We start from the raw sequence: 22847 nt of genomic DNA on the forward strand, positions 1-22847 counted from the left end.
GTTTCCTGTATTTATCTACAGGGGGAGTCACTGAGGGGTTTCCTGTATTTATCTACAGGGGGAGTCACTGAGGGGTTTCCTGTATTTATCTACAGGGGGAGTCACTGAGGGGTTTCCTGTATTTATCTACAGGGGGAGTCACTGAGGGGTTTCCTGTATTTATCTACAGGGGGATGACAAAGGTGTGTGCAGGAGCCATCAGTAAAAAAAACATGTTTTATTTTCCTGGCATCTCCCAAAGATGGAATTTTCAACCCTCCATGCTCTATTTTTAATGTTTCCACTGTTGTGTCTGTCTGAATAACATGTTCCACTTTGAGGTTTTGTGTCTGAGCCTAAAGCACTAAGTGGTTATTTTGAAGACTTATAAACATTGTAAATCTTATTTTTACTTGTAAAAACTTTTACTGAATTGGTGGGGGATTTTTTAAATGTTTTACAGAGATCTGTCTCTTGATAAATTTTATTATAATATAAAACATTAAGTTATCCTCGAGCAGTAAGACTGCTTTTTTCTCTGTGTATAGATTAAGGTGCTGAGGTTGCCTATAGCAGTGTGATGTGCTCTTCCTGTTGGATATGGGAGAGTCGGGCAAGTTTCTGTGTTCCTGATGATTATGTCTGCAGGAAGTGTGTTTGGTTGTGAATCTTATCAGTTCAAATGGAACAGCAGTTCGAGGCAATGAGAAATTTACAGGAGCTGGAGATCGTGATGGATGGGAGTTTCAGAAAGGAAGAAATATCATAGATACAGCCAGTTATCCCACCTGGAGGGGTAGCAGGTAGTACAGGAGTCTTCTGTGGCTATCCCCATCTCAATCAAGTATGCTGTTTTGGAAAATGGATTCTCAGGGGAATGTAGCATGAAAAGACAAGTTTCTGGTATCAAGACTGGCTCTAATGCAATGACAGGTACGTTGGGTTCCAAGAGATCAATTGTGTTAGGGGACTGTCTAGTATGAGGTACAGACAGACGTTTCTGTGGCCAGCTGAGAAAAAGCAGAATGGTGTGTTGTTTCCCTGGTGCCAGGATCAAGGATGTCTCAGAGAGGGTGCAGAATGTTCTCATGGGGGAGAAGGGCCAGCAGGAGGTCATTGTCCACATTGGAACCAACGACATAGGAAGTGAAAAGGTTGAGATTCTGAAGGGAGATTACAAAGAGTTAGGGAGAAATTTAAAAAGGAGGTCCTCAAGGGTAGTAATATCTGGATTACTCCCAGTGCTACGGGCTAGTGAGGGCAGGAATAGGAGGATAGAGCAGATGAATGCATGGCTGAGGAACTGGTGTATGGGAGAAGGATTCACATTTTTGGATCACTGGAATCTCTTTTGGGGCAGAAGTGACCTGTACAAGAAGGACGGATTGCACCTAGATTGGAAGGGGGCTAATATACTGGCAGGGAGATTTGCTAGAGCAGCTCGGGAGGATTTAAACAATAAGGTGGGGGAGTGGGACCCAGGGAGATAGTGAGGACAGAGATCAGTCTGAGACTGTTGAGAAGGTGAGCAAGTGAAATAGTCAAGACAGGTAGAAACAAAGCAGGAACGAGGTAGGACTGATAAATTAAACTGCATTTATTTCAATGCAAGAGGGCTGACAGGGAAGGCAGATGAACTCAGGGCGTGGTTCGGAACATGGGGCTGGGATATCATAGCAATTACAGAGATGTGGCTCAGGGATGGGCAGGACTGGCAGCTTAATGTTCCAGGGTACAGATGTCATAAAGAGGACTGAAAGTGGGTCAACAGGGGAGCGGGAGTTGAGTTTTTGGTTAGGGATAACTCTATGGTTGTACTTCAGGAGAACATTCCTGGGAGTATGTCCGGGAAGTTACTTGGGTAAAACTGAGAAACAATAAAGGGATGATCATCTTATTGTGATTATACTATAAGTCCCCCAGTAGTCAGCAGGAAATCCAGAAGCAAATTCATAAGGAGATCTCAGTTATCTGTAAGAACGATAGGGTGGTTATAGTAGGGGCTTTTAACTTTCCAAACATAGACTGGGACTGCCATAGTGTTAACGGTTTGGATGGAGAAGAATTAAGTGCGTACAAGAAGATTTTCTGATTCAGTATGTGGATGTACCTACTAGAGAAAGTGCAAAACCTGACCTACTCTTGGGAAATAAGGCAGGGCAGGTGACTGAGGTGTCAGTGGGAGCACTTTGGGGCCATTTTTATGCAGTTTTAACACAATTGACTTTTGATCTTCTAAATGTCTGCACTGTCATCAATAACATTAATTTTTTTTACCATAGTGTCCTGATTGTATAAATTGCAAATTCATGGATTTTCTAAATTTAATGACTTTGTCATTTTCATATCCATTTTCATCTGTGCTTTTTTTCATCAATGATCTACTTAATAACAAGGGTAGTTCACTAGGTATTACACCTGAGCTGAAAAATGCTTGATACCAGTTATTTCACATGGAATATCTGGGGTTTTTTTTTGAAGAGTTTAGTGTGTAATCATCCGCAAATCTGAAACTGCTAGAACTCGCAAAAAACCTTTTACGCAGAAGGTCTCTTCCACACATGGTAGGTATCCATTCACCGTCCAATATCACACAATTGAAAGGTCAGCCACCAATGCATTCTTCACCAGGCTGAATCTTCCTGTGACCAACATAATGCCCTCTCTTTGATCTCCATACTCTTCAACAATCCTCAAACATATACAGTTTCAAATACTTTCTGGTACAGTTCATGACATAATGTTACCGAGCATCTCATTTGAAAGGTTGAGCAATTCTGGGGTTGATGTACTTATTTTAAGTCCCAAATTCTTTGCTTCCTGAAATTACCAAAAACATTTCTCTTCTCATTTCTATCAGCTGCAATTCTCCTTTTGCACTGTTGCCTGACAGCCTTGCCAAATTTGTTAACTTACTTGTCTCCATTTTCTCATGAATTGCTGGTAGTTTGTGCTATGAATGTTACTGAGTGGAATTTGTTTTTAAGATTCTGCTTAGTCCTTACGATTCATGTTCTCGTCATATATATTTTTCCGCAAACTTAACTCCTGCCAAAATTAGACGTTTGTCAATGTTTCGCACAGTTCAATAATATAAATGCCAGCAGAGATTTGAGAATTTCCATATTTCTACAATCTTGCATACAGCCTACTGAATTCCACTCTGCACTCTCCCATACCACTCTTCTGTCTTTGTAAATTTGTCAAAATCTTATCATACCTGAACAACAGTAGTCAGTAGCTCACCTTTTTGATGATTTTTAAAAAAAATTCATTTGTGGGATATGGGTGTCGCTGGCTGGGCCAGTATTGATTGCCCATCCCTAATTACCCCTCCAGAAGGTGGTGGTGAGCTGCCTCCTTGAACCGCTGCTGTCCATGTCAGTGTAGGTAGACCCACAATGTTGTTAGGGAGAGAATTCCGGCGTTTTGAGCCAGCAACACTAAAGGAACGGCCGTATATTTCCAAGTGAGGATGGTGAGTGGCCTGGAGGAGAATTTTAAGGTGGTCATGTTCCCATATATGTGCTGCCCTTGTGCTCCCAGCTGGAAGTGGTCATGGCTTTGGAAGGTGCTGCCTGAGGATGATTGGTGAATTTCTGCAGTATATCTTGTAGATAATACCACTGCTGCTACTGAGGGTTGGTAGTGAAGGGAGTGGATGCTTGTGGATATAGTGCCAATTAAGCGGGATGCTTTGTCCTGGATTGGAAGACTGTAAGACTATAAACTATCAACCAGGCCATTCAGCCCATCGGGTCTGTTCCACCATTCAATCGTAGCTCAACCCTATTCTCCTGTCTGCTCCCTGTAATCCTCAATCCCCTTACTAATCAAGAGCTGACAGGTCGTTCTGCTATAATGCGCATTTTGTTAACATGAATTCTCTGTAACCTTATTGACGAACTGGGGACTTTGCTTCTAAATTACAAATCTTTAAAACGTGTGTTGGCTGTAACGCGATTACATCGCCAACTCTTCAAACATTGTTTCTAAAGACCAATTTTTCTATAACACGGGGTTACACAAGAACGCAACCATTGTGTTATAAAAGAGCTGGATCTATCTATCCTGGTCTTAAATGCACGCAATGACTTGGCCTTCCCCAGCCCTTTGTGGCAATGAGTTCCACAGGTTCACCACCCTCTGGCTGCAGAAATTCCTCATCTCCGTTCTCAAGGGCCAACCCTTCAGTCTGAGGCTGTACCCTCGGGTCCTGGTCCCGCCTACTCGTGGAAACATCATCTCTATGTCCACTCTATCCAGGCCTCTCAGTATTCTGTAGGTTTCAGTCAGATCCCCCTCTCCCTCATCCTTCTAAACTCCATTGAGTACAGACCCAGAGTCAGCTATTGCTCCTCATATGACAAGTCCTTCATCTCCGGGATCATTCCTGTACACTTCCTCTGGACCCCCTCCCAAGGCCAGCACAACCTTCTTTCGATCCAGAGCCCAGACTTTCTGACAACATTCCAAATGCAGTCTGCCCTGAGCCTTATACACACTCAGCAGCACATCCCTGCTCTTGTATTCCCGTTCCCTTGAAATGAATCCAAACATTACATTTGCCTTAACTGCCAACTGAACCTTCAGATTAACTTTAAGAGAGCCCTGAAATTAGGATTCCAAAGTCCCTTTGTGCTTCACATTTCCGAAGCCCTTGCCTTTTTTTAGAAAATAGTCTATACCTCTATTCTTGCGATCAAAGTGCATAACCCCTCACTATCCCCATTATATTCCATCTGCCATTCTCTGCCCGCTCTCCTAGCCTGTCCAAGTCCTTCTGCAGTCTCCCTATTTCCTCAACACTTCCTCTAGCTCATCTGCAAACATAGCAACAATGTCCTCAGTTCTTTTGTCCACATTGTTAATGTATAACATGAACAGTTGTGATCTCAACACGGAGTCCTGTGAAACTCCACTAGTCACCAGCTGCCATCCTTTTATCCCAACTCTGTCTTCTGTCAGCCAGCCAGTCCTCTATCCATTCCACTACCTTGCCCCAACACCACATTATCTTAACTAGCAGCCTCTTGTGCAACACCTTCTGGAAATCCAAATAGATCACTTTCACTGGCTCTCCTTTGTCTAACTTGGTTATTATCTCCTCAAAGAATTCTCACAGATTTATCAGGCATGACATTCCCTTGACAAAGCCACATTGATTCAGTCCAATTTTACCACACGTGTCCGAGTACTCCTGAATTTCGTCCTTAATAATGGACTCTAAAATCTTACCAATAACCAAGGTCAGGCTAACCAGGCTATAGGTTCCTGTCTTCTGCCGCCCTCCCTCCTTAAACACAGGGTGTTACATGAGCCATTTTCCAGTCCTCAGGGACTCTTCCTGACTCCACTGCCGGAACAATCCTCACCAACGCCAGTACGATCTCAGCTGTCTCCTTCAGAACTCTGGGGTATAGTCCATCTGGTCTGGGCGATTTATCCCCCTTCAGAGCTTTCAGCTTCTCCAACACCCTCTTCTTAGTGATGGTCACTACATTCACCTCTGCCCCCTGACCCCTTTTGAAGTTCTGATATGCTGCTGGTGTCATCCACTGGGAAAACCGACACAAAATACCGACTCGGTTCCTCCGCCATTTCACTGCCTCTCCAGCCTCATTTTCCTGTGCTCCAATGTCCACCTTGCCTATCGCTTTCCTTTTATGATATGGAGGTACTGGTGTTGGACTGGGGTGGACAAATCTCACAACACCCGCTTACAGTCCAACAGGTTTATTTAGAAGCACTAGCTTTCAGAGCGATGCTCCTTCGTCAGGCAGCTGCAGAATGAATTCTGTCATATTATGGGCACTGCCCCCTAGGGGGTTCCTAAACCTAAAGCTCCCTTATCAATACTGCCTCATTACATATCACCAAATCCAGAATTACCCATTCAATAGTAAGGTCTACCACAAGCTGCTCCAAAGAAAATCTTGTAGACATTCCACAAGTTCCATTTGTTGAGATCCACTACCAACGTGATTTTCCCAGTCTGCCAGAATATTGAAGTCACCCATGATGTATGTAACTGTGCCTTCCTTACTTGAATTTTCTATCTCCTTCCCCACATCCTGATTACTTTTAGGAGGCCTATACGCAGCAAGGTCTTTCTCCCTTTGTGGTTCCCCAACTTTATCCACACAGATTCTACACTTTCTGACTCTATATGACTTTCTGCTATCAATTTGATTTCATTTCTTACTAACAAAGCAGCCCCAATCCCCTCCCACCCATCTTCTCAATAGGAATTGTATCCGTGGACATTGAGCTCCCAGCCCTGATCCCCTTGCAACCACATCTCTGTGATACCCCCAACATCGTGCCTGCCAGTTTCAATCTGTGCTACAAGCTCATTGATCTCATTTCATATACTGCGCACGTTTAAGTACAACACCCTCAGTCCTGTATTGACTGCCCCCCCCACCCCGTTACCTGTTGTGCCTGAAGTTAGATTCATGAGCCTTTCCGTACTCTCTGTCCTATTACCTCTTAGGAAACTTTAATAATGTCTGCTGAGCCCTCCCTCCCTCCCTCTAACTGTTCCCATAATTGTCCATGCACCTTAACCAACCCGCCCCAATATTCGCTTTAAAGTCCTAGTTATGCAGTTCGCCAAGACTGCCACAATGCTATGGCTTTAAAGGGTATTTTGTCCTGGCTTTTATTTGGAGGCGAGGTTGTAAGGCAGAGGTTCTGAGCAGTCTGGGACAATGGAAACACCTTGGGATGCCTGGGGCATTAGTTTTACAGTCTGGATGGGTGTGGCCAGCCCTCACAGATCAGAATCTCTGGGTTTTGGTTTCTCAGTAATACCAGAAGCTATCGGGGTCTGACCAGAGTTGGGAACTTCACTGAATGTCTCCTGGCTGCTACTCTCTCTGAATTTTCTCTTGATGTTTATTTTTCCCTCCTGGATTGGAGAACTGCATGAGAGAATCTGTGCCTAAATTTGTCTTTTTTGCCAAGGGGTGTGTTTATGGGATGTTACAATATTCCAACAGTTATTTACTAATCTTTACGGTAACTATTATTCTGTTGAGTTTCCAAACAGAGCCAAGTTATTCTAAGTTCCTCTTGCTATGAGCTCCCTCCTTCCCCAGTACTAGCGCCAATGTCCCATGAATTCAAACCCGTTTCTCCCACACCAGTCTTTAAGCCATGTGTTTACCTCTTTAATCCTGTTGACCCCGTGCCAACATGCTCATGGCTCAGGTAGTAATCCAGAGATTATAATCTTTTTAGTTCTGCTTTTTAATTAAACCCCTAGCTGCTCATATTCCCTCAGCAGAACCACTTTCCACCCATATTGTATGGACCACAACAACTGGATCTTTCTCCTTCCAGTCCACATTCCTCTGCATTCCAGATGAGATATCCTGAACCTGGACACCAGGAAGGCACCACAGCTTTGGGACTTCCAATCCTAGTCAAAGAAAACAATGTCTATTTCTCTGACGATACTATCCCTAATTACAAGTATATTTCCTCCCCCATCTTTAATAGCTCCCTGTACCACGGTTCTATGATGAGTTTGCCCATCCTCCGTACAGTCACCAATCCCATCCGTGCAGTAGCACAAATCTCAAACCTGTTAGACAAATTCAAGGGTTGATGTTCTTTCAGTACTAGCTCTTGCATCCCTCTACCTGCCTCACTAGTGGTGCTGTCCTATCCCTAGCCACTGACCAAAATAGAGGTAGTTAATCTAAGGGGTGTGACTGCCTCTTGGAACAGTACTATTGCTGGAATGTTGTCAGGACCTGCAGTCTCCGCAGTATCCAGCGTCTCCCAACCATTCCTTGATATCACGTGGAGTAAGTGGAATTGGCTGATGACTGGTGTCTGTGATGCTGGGGGTCAATGGAAGAGGCCGAGATGCATCATTCACTCAGCACTTCTGGCTGAAGGTTGCTGCGAGTTCTTCAGCCTTATCTTTTGCACTGATGTGCTGGCCTCTTCCATCATTGGGGAGGATGAGATTGATGGTCACCTCATGAGCTGGAATATTTTGTAAGAATAGCATCAGACATACTAAGAACACTTAACCTAATGGACTGGGAGTAACGTAGAAAGCCACAAAACAGGCACCGAGGACGGCAAAAAGGTAAATGCAAAATGCTCCTGTAGCTAATATGAAGGTTAACAGAATAGGAGCTAATAGGGCGAAACATTGTTGACTCTCCTCTTTACTAAACATGGGGACCCAGCACCTTCCCTCAGCCCCACAGGCAAATGTACTCTGGAACTGCAAACCTAAATCCAAGTGGAGGGGGAGATTTACAAAGATGGGCCAATGGAATCTCAGAACGTGTGCGGGAGCTGAAAACCCTGCTTTTCCAAACAGGCCACAAGTGTTACTGAGAATGTTACTTCACTCACTCTTCATTAAGACGGAGAAATCTTATACTCACGAAGAACAGGAGATTGAAGAGGAACAGAAAGTACTTAGTGGCTTTAATGCAGCCTTTTCCCATGGTTTCCCAACGGCCTGTGAGAATAGACAGAAACAGAAACATTATTCAGACTAATATTCATCTCCATCCTTCAAAACATTCCAGAGTACAATGAACCGATGTCCAATTAAACAGGCAGTTAATGGCAGCGTGAAAAACAGCCAGGCTCTTAAAATCAGCAGACAGCTCATTTAAAAAAAACACGACGAGAGCCAGCATAAGCTTCTTAACTTCACAATTAAACAGCTTTGGATTTTCTGTAGGAGAGCTGTTCGGCCTCAGCCTGGGGCCCGGCCTGGCCTACTCTGGCCTTCAGCCTGGGGCCTGGCCCAGCCTTCCACCTGTGTCATTGAGAATTAGGATTAGAAAGGAGAATTGAGAGCAGCGAAAGGCAATGAGATGTTCAGAGGAGGAGCTCTCCAGTGGAGCTGGTGGACGGGTGAAGGTGTGAGTTGTTCGGAAGAGTCACAGTGACCCACACTTTGGTTGGAGAAAATGGATACTGTGAGATCGAGTCATGCTCAGAGAGAGTCATGCTCAGAGAGAGAGAGAGAGAGAGCTCACCAGGCTTCAGCAAGATATTGATATAATCATCCACACCCAATCCTGTTAGACTGATTCGGAGATGCCGGTGTTGGACTGGAGTGTACAAAGTTACAAATCACACAGCACCAGGTTATAGTCCAACAGGTTTAATTGGAAGCACACTAGCTTTCGGAACGACGCTCCTTCATCAGGTAGCTGTACTCCGAAAGCTAGTGTGCTTCCAAATAAACGTGTCGGACTATAACCTGGTTTTGTGTGATTTTTAACACTGTTAGACTGAGGTTGTGCTCACAGACAGCGTAAGAGGACAGGGAGGGGTCAGGAAAAGGAGAAGGGATGGACTGAGGGGGGATGTGTGAAACAACAGAGGAAAATGTCAATCAGAGAGAAATACAGAGACATGGTGGGGGGGGGGTAGCAAACAGAGACTGCAAACAGGAGGGGAGATGGGTGTGAGGCTGAGCAAGTAGGCAGTGAGGCCGAGCAGGTAGGCAGTGAGGCCAAGCAGGTAGGCAGCGAGGCCGAGCAGGTAGGCAGTGAGGCCGAGCAGGTAGGCAGTGAGGCCGAGCAGGTAGGCAGCGAGGCCGAGCAGGTAGGCAGTGAGGCCGAGCAGGTAGGCAGTCAGGCCAAGCAAGTAGGCAGTGAGGCCGAGCAGGTAGGCAGTGAGGCCGACCAGGTAGGCAGCGAGGCCGAGCAGGTAGGCAGTCAGGCCGAGCAGGTAGGCAGTGAGGCCGAGCAGGTAGGCAGTCAGGCCGAGCAGGTAGGCAGTGAGGCCGAGCAGGTAGGCAGTCAGGCCGAGCAGGTAGACAGAGAGGCCGAGCAGGTAGGCAGTGAGGCCGAGCAGGTAGGCCATCAGGCCGAGCAGGTAGGCAGTCAGGCCGAGCAGGTAGGCAGTCAGGCCGAGCAGGTAGGCAGCGAGGCCGAGCAGGTAGGCAGTCAGGCCGAGCAGGTAGGCAGCGAGGCCGAGCAGGTAGGCAGCGAGGCCGAGCAGGTAGGCAGCGAGGCCGAGCAGGTAGGCAGTCAGGCCGAGCAGGTAGGCAGTCAGGCCGAGCAGGTAGGCAGAGAGGCCGAGCAGGTAGGCAGCAGGGCGAGCAGGTAGGCAGTGAGGCCGAGCAGGTAGGCAGCGAGGCCGAGCAGGTAGGCAGTCAGGCCGAGCAGGTAGGCAGTCAGGCCGAGCAGGTAGGCAGTCAGGCCGAGCAGGTAGGCAGCAAGCCGAGCAGATAGGCAGTCAGGCCGAGCAGGTAGGCAGTCAGGCCGAGCAGGTAGGCAGCAAGGCCGAGCAGGTAGGCAGAGAGGCCGAGCAGGTAGGCAGCGAGGCCGAGCAGGTAGGCAGCGAGGCCGTGCAGGTAGGCAGCGAGGCCGAGCAGGTAGGCAGTCAGGCCGAGCAGGTAGGCAGTGAGGCCGAGCAGGTAGGCAGTCAGGCCGAGCAGGTAGGCAGTGAGGCCAAGCAGGTAGGCAGCGAGGCCGAGCAGGTAGGCAGTGAGGCCGAGCAGGTAGGCAGTGAGGCCGAGCAGGTAGGCAGCGAGGCCGAGCAGGTAGGCAGTGAGGCCGAGCAGGTAGGCAGTCAGGCCAAGCAAGTAGGCAGTGAGGCCGAGCAGGTAGGCAGTGAGGCCGACCAGGTAGGCAGTGAGGCCGACCAGGTAGGCAGCGAGGCCGAGCAGGTAGGCAGTCAGGCCGAGCAGGTAGGCAGTGAGGCCGAGCAGGTAGGCAGTCAGGCCGAGCAGGTAGGCAGTGAGGCCGAGCAGGTAGGCAGTCAGGCCGAGCAGGTAGACAGAGAGGCCGAGCAGGTAGGCAGTGAGGCCGAGCAGGTAGGCCATCAGGCCGAGCAGGTAGGCAGTCAGGCCGAGCAGGTAGGCAGTCAGGCCGAGCAGGTAGGCAGCGAGGCCGAGCAGGTAGGCAGTCAGGCCGAGCAGGTAGGCAGCGAGGCCGAGCAGGTAGGCAGCGAGGCCGAGCAGGTAGGCAGTCAGGCCGAGCAGGTAGGCAGTCAGGCCGAGCAGGTAGGCAGAGAGGCCGAGCAGGTAGGCAGCAGGGCGAGCAGGTAGGCAGTGAGGCCGAGCAGGTAGGCAGCGAGGCCGAGCAGGTAGGCAGTCAGGCCGAGCAGGTAGGCAGTCAGGCCGAGCAGGTAGGCAGTCAGGCCGAGCAGGTAGGCAGCAAGCCGAGCAGATAGGCAGTCAGGCCGAGCAGGGAGGCAGTCAGGCCGAGCAGGTAGGCAGCAAGGCCGAGCAGGTAGGCAGAGAGGCCGAGCAGGTAGGCAGCGAGGCCGAGCAGGTAGGCAGCGAGGCCGTGCAGGTAGGCAGCGAGGCCGAGCAGGTAGGCAGTCAGGCCGAGCAGGTAGGCAGTCAGGCTGAGCAGGTAGGCAGTGAGGCCGAGCAGGTAGGCAGAGAGGCCGAGCAGGTAGGCAGCGAGGCCGAGCAGGTAGGCAGCGAGGCCGAGCAGGTAGGCAGTCAGGCCGAGCAGGTAGGCAGCGAGGCCGAGCAGGTAGGCAGTCAGGCCGAGCAGGTAGGCAGAGAGGCCGAGCAGGTAGGCAGTCAGGCTGAGCAGGTAGGCAGAGAGGGCGAGCAGGTAGGCAGTGAGGCCGAGCAGGTAGGCAGCGAGGCCGAGCAGGTAGGCAGCGAGACCGAGCAGGTAGGCAGCAAGGCCGGGCAGGTAGGCAGTCAGGCCGAGCAGGTAGACAGAGAGGCCGAGCAGGTAGGCAGTGAGGCCGAGCAGGTAGGCCATCAGGCCGAGCAGGTAGGCAGTCAGGCCGAGCAGGTAGGCAGTCAGGCCGAGCAGGTAGGCAGCGAGGCCGAGCAGGTAGGCAGTCAGGCCGAGCAGGTAGGCAGCGAGGCCGAGCAGGTAGGCAGTCAGGCCGAGCAGGTAGGCAGTCAGGCCGAGCAGGTAGGCAGTGAGGCCGAGCATGTTGGCAGTCAGGCCGAGCAGGTAGGCAGCGAGGCCGAGCAGATAGGCAGCGAGGCCGAGCAGGTAGGCAGCGAGGCCGAGCAGGTAGGCAGCGAGGCCGAGCAGGTAGGCAGCGAGGCCGTGCAGGTAGGCAGCGTGGCCGAGCAGGTAGGCAGTCAGGCCGAGCAGGTAGGCAGTGAGGCCGAGCAGGTAGGCAGAGAGGCCGAGCAGGTAGGCAGCGAGGCCGAGCAGGTAGGCAGCGAGGCCGTGCAGGTAGGCAGCGTGGCCGAGCAGGTAGGCAGTCAGGCCGAGCAGGTAGGCAGTGAGGCCGAGCAGGTAGGCAGAGAGGCCGAGCAGGTAGGCAGAGAGGCCGAGCAGGTAGGCAGTCAGGCCGAGCAGGTAGGCAGTCAGGCCGAGCAGGTAGGCAGCAAGGCCGAGCAGGTAGGCAGTCAGGCCGAGCAGGTAGGCAGTCAGGCCGAGCAGGTAGGCAGCGAGGCCGAGCAGGTAGGCAGTCAGGCCGAGCATGTTCGCAGTCAGGCCGAGCAGGTAGGCAGTGAGGCCGAGCAGGTAGGCAGAGAGGCCGAGCAGGTAGGCAGCGAGGCCGAGCAGGTAGGCAGCGAGGCCGTGCAGGTAGGCAGCGTGGCCGAGCAGGTAGGCAGTCAGGCCGAGCAGGTAGGCAGTGAGGCCGAGCAGGTAGGCAGAGAGGCCGAGCAGGTAGGCAGAGAGGCCGAGCAGGTAGGCAGTCAGGCCGAGCAGGTAGGCAGTCAGGCCGAGCAGGTAGGCAGCAAGGCCGAGCAGGTAGGCAGTCAGGCCGAGCAGGTAGGCAGTCAGGCCGAGCAGGTAGGCAGCGAGGCCGAGCAGGTAGGCAGTCAGGCCGAGCAGGTAGGCAGAGAGGCCGAGCAGGTAGGCAGTCAGGCCGAGCAGGTAGGCAGAGAGGCCGAGCAGGTAGGCAGTGAGGCCGAGCAGGTAGGCAGTCAGGCCGAGCAGGTAGGCAGCGAGGCCGAGCAGGTAGGCAGCAAGGCCGGGCAGATAGGCAGTCAGGCCGAGCAGATAGGCAGTCAGGCCGAGCAGGTAGGCAGCGAGGCCGAGCAGGTAGGCAGCGAGGCCGAGCAGGTAGGCAGAGAGGCCGAGCAGGTAGGCAGTCAGGCCGAGCAGGTAGGCAGTCAGGCCGAGCAGGTAGGCAGAGAGGCCGAGCAGGTAGGCAGAGAGGCCGAGCAGGTAGGCAGTCAGGCCGAGCAGGTAGGCAGCGAGGCCGAGCAGGTAGGCAGCGAGGCCGAGCAGGTAGGCAGTCAGGCCGAGCAGGTAGGCAGCGAGGCCGAGCAGGTAGGCAGCGAGGCCGAGCAGGTAGGCAGTCAGGCCGAGCAGGTAGGCAGTCAGGCCGAGCAGGTAGGCAGTCAGGCTGAGCAGGTAGGCAGAGAGGCCGGGCAGGTAGGCAGTCAGGCCGAGCAGGTAGACAGAGAGGCCGAGCAGGTAGGCAGTGAGGCCGAGCAGGTAGGCCATCAGGCCGAGCAGGTAGGCAGTCAGGCCGAGCAGGTAGGCAGTCAGGCCGAGCAGGTAGGCAGCGAGGCCGAGCAGGTAGGCAGTCAGGCCGAGCAGGTAGGCAGCGAGGCCGAGCAGGTAGGCAGTCAGGCCGAGCAGGTAGGCAGTCAGGCCGAGCAGGTAGGCAGAGAGGCCGAGCATGTTGGCAGTCAGGCCGAGCAGGTAGGCAGCGAGGCCGAGCAGATAGGCAGCGAGGCCGAGCAGGTAGGCAGCGAGGCCGAGCAGGTAGGCAGTCAGGCCGAGCAGGTAGGCAGTCAGGCCGAGCAGGTAGGCAGTCAGGCCGAGTAGGTAGACAGAGAGGCCGAGCATGTTGGCAGTTAGGCCGAGCAGGTAGGCAGCAAGGCCGAGCAGGTAGGCAGTCAGGCCGAGCATGTTGGCAGTCAGGCCGAGCAGGTAGGCAGTGAGGCCGAGCAGGTAGGCAGAGAGGCCGAGCAGGTAGGCAGCGAGGCCGAGCAGGTAGGCAGCGAGGCCGTGCAGGTAGGCAGCGTGGCCGAGCAGGTAGGCAGTCAGGCCGAGCAGGTAGGCAGTCAGGCTGAGCAGGTAGGCAGTGAGGCCGAGCAGGTAGGCAGAGAGGCCGAGCAGGTAGGCAGTCAGGCCGAGCAGGTAGGCAGTCAGGCCGAGCAGGTAGGCAGCAAGGCCGAGCAGGTAGGCAGTCAGGCCGAGCAGGTAGGCAGTCAGGCCGAGCAGGTAGGCAGCGAGGCCGAGCAGGTAGGCAGTCAGGCCGAGCAGGTAGGCAGAGAGGCCGAGCAGATAGGCAGTCAGGCCGAGCAGGTAGGCAGAGAGGCCGAGCAGGTAGGCAGTGAGGCCGAGCAGGTAGGCAGTCAGGCCGAGCAGGTAGGCAGCGAGGCCGAGCAGGTAGGCAGCGAGGCCGGGCAGGTAGGCAGTCAGGCCGAGCAGATAGGCAGTCAGGCCGAGCAGGTAGGCAGCGAGGCCGAGCAGGTAGGCAGCGAGGCCGAGCAGGTAGGCAGAGAGGCCGAGCAGGTAGGCAGTCAGGCCGAGCAGGTAGGCAGTCAGGCCGAGCAGGTAGGCAGAGAGGCCGAGCAGGTAGGCAGAGAGGCCGAGCAGGTAGGCAGTCAGGCCGAGCAGGTAGGCAGCGAGGCCGAGCAGGCAGGCAGTCAGGCCGAGCAGGTAGGCAGCGAGGCCGAGCAGGTAGGCAGCGAGGCCGAGCAGGTAGGCAGTCAGGCCGAGCAGGTAGGCAGTCAGGCCGAGCAGGTAGGCAGTCAGGCTGAGCAGGTAGGCAGAGAGGCCGAGCAGGTAGGCAGTCAGGCCGAGCAGGTAGGCAGAGAGGCCGAGCAGGTAGGCAGTGAGGCCGAGCAGGTAGGCCATCAGGCCGAGCAGGTAGGCAGCGAGGCCGAGCAGGTAGGCAGAGAGGCCGAGCAGGTAGGCAGTGAGGCCGAGCAGGTCGGCAGTCAGGCCGAGCAGGTAGGCAGCAAGGCCGAGCAGATAGGCAGCGAGGCCGAGCAGATAGGCAGTCAGGCCGAGCAGGTAGGCAGTCAGGCCGAGCAGGTAGGCAGCAAGGCCGAGCAGGTAGGCAGCAAGGCCGAGCAGGTAGGCAGTCAGGCCGAGCAGGTAGGCAGTCAGGCCGAGCAGGTAGGCAGCAAGGCCGAGCAGGTAGGCAGAGAGGCCGAGCAGGTAGGCAGTCAGGCCGAGCAGGTAGGCAGTCAGGCCGAGCAGGTAGGCAGCAAGGCCGAGCAGGTAGGCAGTCAGGCCGAGCAGGTAGGCAGCGAGGCCGAGCAGGTAGGCAGCGAGGCCGAGCAGGCTGGCAGTCAGGCCGAGCAGGTAGGCAGAGAGGCCGAGCAGGTAGGCAGTCAGACCGAGCAGGTAGGCAGAGAGGCCGAGCAGGTAGGCAGCAAGGCCGAGCAGGTAGGCAGTCAGGCCGAGCAGGTAGGCAGTGAGGCCGAGCAGGTAGGCAGAGAGGCCGAGCAGGTAGGCAGTCAGGCCGAGCAGGTAGGCAGTCAGGCCGAGCAGGTAGGCAGTGAGGCCGAGCAGGTAGGCAGTGAGGCCGAGCAGGTAAGCAGTGAGGCCAAGTGAGGCCGAGCAGGTAGGCAGAGAGTCTGAGCAGGTAGGCAGCAAGGCCGAGCAGGTAGGCAGCAATGCCGAGCAGGTAGGCAGTCAGGCCGAGCAGGTAGGCAACGAGGCCGAGCAGGTAGGCAGCGAGGCCTAGCAGGTAGGCAGCGAGGCCGAGCAGGTAGGCAGCGAGGCCGAGCAGGTAGGCAGTCAGGCCGAGCAGGTAGGCAGCGAGGCCGAGCAGGTAGGCAGCGAGTTCGAGCAGGTAGGCAGCAAGGCCGAGCAGGTAGGCAGCAAGGCCGTGCAGGTAGGCAGTCTGGCCGAGCAGGTAGGCAGTGAGCCCGAGCAGGTAGGCAGTGAGCCCGAGCAGGTAGGCAGTCAGGCTGAGCAGGTAGGCAACAAGGCCGAGCAGGTAGGCAGCGAGGCCGAGCAGGTAGGCAGCGAGGCCGAGCAGGTAGGCAGTCAGGCCGAGCAGGTAGGCAGCAAGGCCGAGCAGGTAGGCAGCAAGGCCGAGCAGGTAAGCAGTGAGGCCGAGCAGGTAGGCAGTGAGGCCGAGCAGGTAAGCAGTGAGGCCGAGTGAGGCCGAGCAGGTAGGCAGTCAGGCCGAGCAGGTAGGCAGTGAGGCTGAGCAGGTAGGCAGCAAGGCCGAGCAGGAAGGCAGTGAGGCCGAGCAGGTAGGCAGTGAGGCCGAGCAGGTAAGCAGTGATGCCGAGTGAGGCCGAGCAGGTAGGCAGTCAGGCCGAGCAGGTAGGCAGTGAGGCCGAGCAGGTAGGCAGAGAGGCTGAGCAGGTAGGCAGTCAGGCCGAGCAGGTAGGCAGCAAGGCCGAGCAGGTAGGCAGCAAGGCCGAGCAGGTAGGCAGTCAGGCCGAGCAGGTAGGCAGCGAGGCCTAGCAGGTAGGCAGCGAGTTCGAGCAGGTAGGCAGCAAGGCCGAGCAGGTAGGCAGCAAGGCCGAGCAGGTAGGCAGTCAGGCCGAGCAGGTAGGCAGCGAGGCCGAGCAGGTAGGCAGCGAGTTCGAGCAGGTAGGCAGCAAGGCCGAGCAGGTAGGCAGCAAGGCCGAGCAGGTAGGCAGCAAGGCCGAGCAGGTAGGCAGTCAGGCCGAGCACGTAGGCAGCGAGGCCCCATTGACAGAGGAGTCACTATATAGAATTTCAAACCCATTGCTTCAGGGCTGAGCATGCTCAGAAGCTACAGCCCAGAGGCTGTGCCTTTGAAAGGTGGAGACACTACTGGATTGCCATGGAGACAGGAAGCCCAGTGAGACCGAGAACAGAGGGTGGGACAGGAACTGGCGAGGGAGGGTAGGCTTGTGGTGAGGATCTGTGCACGGACAGCAGTGACCCAGCAGTGTGGGGGGAACTGGGCTGGACACTATGCAATGCAATGGACAATCAGATTGGAGCTGCAGCAACATAGGGAGACCTGCAGGAGAGCTGTCGGTGCCAGGGAAATGCAGAAAGCCAAAGCTATAACTGACCAAAGATCCAAACGTCAGCAATTTACTCAAGCCAGAGGAAGTGGCGGAGGCTGGTACAATTACAACATTTAAAAGGTATCTGGATGGGTATATGAATAGGGAAGGTTTAGAGGGATATGGCCCAAGTGCTGGCAAATGGGACTAGGTTAGGTTGGGATATCTGGTTGGCATGGACGAGTTGGACCGAAAGGTCTGTTTCCGTGCTGTACATCTCTATGACTCTAAGAGCTGCAGCAGACAGGAAATACAAGCCTGTTGCTTCAAACCTGTGTCTACAACCAGCTGTTAAAATACACCCACTCTCAAAACCAGGAGAACGGTCACCATGGAAACCAGAGAAGTGAGGGGACAGTATGACAGCAGAGGGTGAAGAATAGAGTGATAATGGAGTCCCTTCAGGGACTGCAAGGCCATGGGTATTCTTGAAGGGGCAGGATGGACAAGGAGCTTCCTCTCAACTCCAGGAGTAGCCCTGAGAAGGGAACGTGCAGTGGAGGGAGCCCGACCAGTCAGTGAGCTCTCCAGCTCTAAGGCTCTGCAGCCAACATACTGCACCCCCCTCCCCCCTCCCCCCGCCCCACCCCCACCCCCACCCCCACCCAATGCGTATGACACAGGTTGACCTTCTTAAAATACCACCAGCTTCAAAAACGGGCAAGCTGCCCCGCCCAACACAACAACTCAGAAGGGTCACTGCACCTGAAATGTTAACTCCGATTTCTCTTCACAAACGCTGCCAGCCCTACTCAGCTTTCCCAGTGACCTCTGGGTTTTTTTTGTGAGAGCTAACAAGGCACTATCTAGGCCTAGTCGGCTCAATGGGCCAAACAGCTCCAGAAAATACAGGCCTGAGGAGGGCCACACCACACAATGGATTCCCGCTTGACAGAGATTAATGAATAAGGATGTCCCGGGGCTGTAACGGAGGGTGCGTGTAACTGGGTCGGTCTGTTTTGTTGGATGGGGTCAACACTGAGTGAGCTGTAAAACAGCAGATTCTCCAGGGGGCAGTCTCCCCAGTGAATGGGCCACACACTGGGCACATTACCCCACTGCAGGGCAGCAGACCACGTGACGTCAGCCAATCCCAGGACATCTCCTTGAGAAATCCAGTCAAGGCCTGTTACTGTGGTGACCACGTTTCTCCTTGGCAAGGCACACCCCCCTGGGGAGAATTACACAGCAGGATCCACACTCTCAAGGGGCATGACCTCACTGGCACTGTGTTTACTGCAATGAAACCTAGCAAGTAAACCATCAAAACAGCAAGGACGAGGCAACCAGCCAGAAAAGACAGAGTGTGTCGTGTAAACATTGCAATAAATTCACTCGAGTGGTTCAACCATTAATAAGACAGCACCATGGATATGACTGAGGTCTGGAACCACTCAGTGTCTCTCTGAGACACAGGCAGCATTCCGACTGGAAACCCCACTCTCCCAATGATTCCTTCCACACAAACTGAGAACAGAATAGACTGATATTCCCATACAAGCCAAGAAATCCCTGCACAGCAGGGTCAGGGATTACAGTTAGACCAGGACAGGGATCTGGATCTTGGTTAGACCAGAACAGAGACCACGATCAGGATTGGGGTTAGATTGGAGCAGGGACCGGGATCGAGATCCCGGTTAGACCGGAGCAGGGATTGAGATCGGAGTGAGACCGGAGCAGGGATTGGGATTGGGATTGGATGGGACAGGCTCCAATTGGAACCTGCTGGGACCAGCGTCCTGGAGGATTGCATAACCAGGGCTGTGGTGAGAGAGAGGGGCTTTAGTCACATGGAGAATTATGGAAAAACGTTGGGGTGGGGTGGCTGGTGGTGGTGGATGGAGGCCTGAGCAGAGGTCATTAAAGTTTCCAGAACAAGTTATTGGACAGAGAGTATGGAAAAGGTCAGGAATCTAACTTCAGGCACAGCAGATAAAGGGATATCTATGGGAAGGGGAGGGACAGACAATTCAGGACTGAGCGTATTGTATTTAAATGCATGCAGTGACAAAATAAGGTAAATGAGCTTGTAGCACAGATTAAATTGGCAGGTACGATGTTGTGGGTATCACAGAGTTATGGCTGGAAGGGGGTCAGGGCGGGGAACTAAATATCCAAGGATACACACCTATTTGAAAGGAAAGGCAGATGAGTAGAGGGGCTAGATTAACTTGTTAGTAAGAAATGAAATTAACTTGATAGCAACAAGTGATATAGGTCGGAAGGTGCAGAATCTGTGTGGGTAAAGTTGGGGAATTGCAAAGGGAAATTGACCTTGATGGGAGCTGTGTACAGGTCTCTGACACACAGACACACAAACACACACAGACACACATACAGACACACACACATACAGACACACACGTGCGCACACACACAGACACACACACACGTGCGCACAGACACGCACACAGACAGACACATACACACAGACACACTCACGCACACAGACACATACACACACACACATGCACACGCGCACAGACACACACTCAGACACATACACACACTCAGACACACACACACAGACATATACACACAGACACACACAGACACATATACACAGACACAAGCACACACACACAGACACATACACACACACACAGACACATACACACACACTCAGGCACACACCCAGACACATACACACACTCAGACACACACACACAGAGATATACACACAGACACACGCACACACACACAGACACACACAGACACATATACACAGACACAAGCACACACACACAGACACATACACACACACTCAGGCACACACACAGACACACACACACTCAGACACACACACACACACAGACACACACACACAGACAGACACACACACACAGACACACACACACACTCTCTGACAGATGGTTCTTGCAGCAGCACAGTTTAATTCTCAGTAGTTTCTAACCACTTCCTGTTTGTATTACAACAGGAGACAGTCTTGGAGACACTGGTTGGGGGAGGGGCTAATATGATGGTTCTGGGGAGGGAGGGGATGGTCTGAGAGAGAACTAATAGAAACCTGTCGGACACGGTCAGTGACCTACTCACCGACTGGGCTCAGCAGAAAGGACATTCAAGTGGAGAGCAGTTAGAAACAGCAGGCTCCTGGTCACAGACTGTGTATCACTCTGGGCTGAGTCAAATCTGAGCTGTGCCAGGATTTAATGTTCCTCAGCTGAAGCGAAACACACATCTGTTTCACAGAGAGTTCTCAGCTTTGGCTGTACGTGTTGTGTGCTTCCTGCTCCTCCAGTCTGACTGCGTGCAGAGACTCTGGGTGTAAGCACAAGGTGCTCTCTCTCCCTGCTGCTGTGAGGGGTCACTGTGCCACACTGACCACCCTCCCCACTGCTGCAAATCTCCAGGGATTCCCAGCTCGCCCTCCCTCACCCCTCAGAGATCACACCAGCTTGGGCAAGGTCACTTCCCTGTCCCCAGCCTCACCTCTCCCCCACTCCACTCAACTCCACCAGGTTATAGTCCAACAGCTTTATTTGAAACCACACGCTTTCAGAGCGCTGCCCCTTTGTTAGGTCAGATGAAGAGAGGCACACAGACACAGAATTTCCAGGCAGAAAGAGCAAAAGATGGTACAAATGGTGTGAGTAAAGTGTAAACAGGCTGAGTAACAAGTGAAGCAGAGAGATAATTACACAAAAAAAAACAAAATTAAGTCGGTGCTGCAGACAAACCAAATGGCTGGAATAACATGATAGGTCTAAGGGTCACATGTTGAGGGTCTAACCAAAGTAACAAGTAATCCAAAACTGTACAGAGGTCAAGAGATCATAACAAGTTAGCAAGATGATGGTGTCAAAATATAACAGGGCAGGATGGAAGATTTGACAGATACTGAACAGTGTTGACATGACCCGAAGATCAGAGTTAAGGCCATCTCCATGGGGACAGAACTTGGCTATCAGTTTCTGCTCGGCAATTCTGCATTGTTGTGTACCAGGATTGCCTCACCTGAGGAAGGGGCAGCGCTGTGAGAGCTTGTGGCTTCAAATAAACCTGTTGGACTATAACCTGGTGTCTTGGGACTTGTGACCTTGCCCACCCCAGTCCAACACTGGCAACCCTACATCATCACTCAACTCCAGGCCAGAACCTGGCTTCACCTCCCAGCTGGTTATTCATCCTGACAGCCCCTTCTCTATCAGGGATCCATCCACAGGGATCTGGGATCAGGCTGGGGTCATCTCAGGTCTTAGCCCATCAGGGATCCATCCACAGTGACCCGGGATCAGGCTGGGGTCATCTCAGGTCTTAGCCCATCAGGGATCCATCCACAGTGACCTGGGATCAGGCTGGGGTCATCTCAGGTCTTAGCCCATCAGGGATCCATCCACAGTGACCTGGGATCAGGCTGGGGTCATCTCAGGTCTTAGCCCATCAGGGATCCATCCACAGTGACCTGGGATCAGGCTGGGGTCATCTCAGGTCTTAGCCCATCAGGGATCCATCCACAGTGACCTGGGATCAGGCTGGGATCATCTCAGGTCTTAGCCCATCAGGGATCCATCCACAGTGACCTGGGATCAGGCTGGGGTCATCTCAGGTCTTAGCCCATCAGGGATCCATCCACAGTGACCTGGGATCAGGCTGGGGTCATCTCAGGTCTTAGCCCATCAGGGATCCATCCACAGTGACCTGGGATCATCTCAGGTCTTAGCCCATCAGGGATCCATCCACAGTGACCTGGGATCAGGCTGGGGTCATCTCAGGTCTTAGCCCATCAGGGATCCATCCACAGTGACCTCGGATCAGGCTGGGGTCCACCGGCTCATCCTTCGACATTCAAGTGAAAACTAACTAAGTTGGTCCAATCTCTCCTCACAGCTGTTACCTGTGTGTTACTGACCTTGTTCCACCAGGGATCTATGATCGAGAGTGATCTGTTGGTACAGTCTAAGATCCTCAGCACTGACTGTCCAGGAACGTGGGAGAACACCAGAAATGTCAGGAACAGAAATTCACTCCAGGCCAACAGTCTTACAGTTTTATCATTGATTCATCCAGCAATCACCTTCCTGACTGTCTCTCACTATCCCATCTCACCACAGACACATCAACCTGTCTCTGGGTCTTTATACACTACACCTCTTCAACATCCCCCTCCAAATTCCCATCTCAATGCCCTCCAATTGATATCCTGTATTGAACTCTGACCTCCCTTTGTAAGCTGGTATCCGTGAATACTCCAGGTGCCAAAAGCCACCTACTTTGTAAACAGCCCCCTGACCTGATCTCTTCCCCGTGGTCAGCATGTTGTTGAGTGGGTTTGGATGGTTTATAAACCTATGCCCTCGAGTTCTGGACTCCCCCACCCTTTGGAAATGACCTTGTCTATTTACCCTATCCATGCCCCTCGTGATTTTTTATAAACCTCTATCAGGTCACCCCTCAGCTGAGCTGGGCTGGGCTTGAACTGAGCTGAGCAGAGGGACAGCTGTCCAGAAAGGAGGCTGCAATGCTTAGTAGCTTTTCCACTTACACACACCCGTCCGCGATTAGGAAGGCAAATTAAATGTTTGCATGCACTTGGCAATGGCTAGGGTTCCAAAGAAGGGGTGTCCTGCTGAGGCTGGGTAGGATCTGACCAGTATTTGGAATATGGTGATCAGTTTTAGGCCTTATATCCAAGGAAGGGTTCTAGAGGTGATTGACAAGAGTGGTCCCAGGGCTGACGGGCTTGTCACTTGAGGAGCAGTAGAGGACTCTGGGTCTATCCTTAATGAAGGATGAGAGGGGGAAATCTCACATACAGAATACAGAGGGGCCTGGATTGTGTGGATGAGATTTCCATGAGTCAGAGAGACTAGGAGCTGAAGGCACAGCCTCAGGGTGAAGGGACAACCCTTTAGAACTGAGATAAGGAGGAACTTCTTCAACCAGAGGGTGGTGAATCTGTGAAACTCACTTCCACAGAGGGATGTGGAGGCCACGTCATTGAGTGTGTCAG

The 22847-nt window shown here is 53.1% G+C and overlaps 1 protein-coding gene across 1 annotated transcript in view; it reads right to left on the reverse strand.

The window, feature by feature from the left end:
- cd82b (CD82 molecule b) overlaps positions 1-19967 on the reverse strand; it is a 165936-nt gene extending 145969 nt beyond the window's left edge. The window contains exons 1-2 of the mRNA XM_087996803.1: positions 19931-19967; positions 8394-8470 (exon numbers count right to left, since the gene is read on the reverse strand). Of these exons, the coding sequence (XP_087852929.1) occupies positions 8394-8470; positions 19931-19955 (102 nt within the window). The 5' untranslated portion in view covers positions 19956-19967. The remainder of the gene's footprint in view (positions 1-8393; positions 8471-19930) is intronic.
- Positions 19968-22847: the final 2880 nt, after the last annotated feature.

This window comes from Chiloscyllium plagiosum, unplaced genomic scaffold (genome assembly GCF_037043375.1).
Source record: "Chiloscyllium plagiosum isolate Xiang-an unplaced genomic scaffold, Cpla_swu_hap1 HiC_scaffold_18, whole genome shotgun sequence".
NCBI lineage: Eukaryota > Metazoa > Chordata > Chondrichthyes > Orectolobiformes > Hemiscylliidae > Chiloscyllium > Chiloscyllium plagiosum.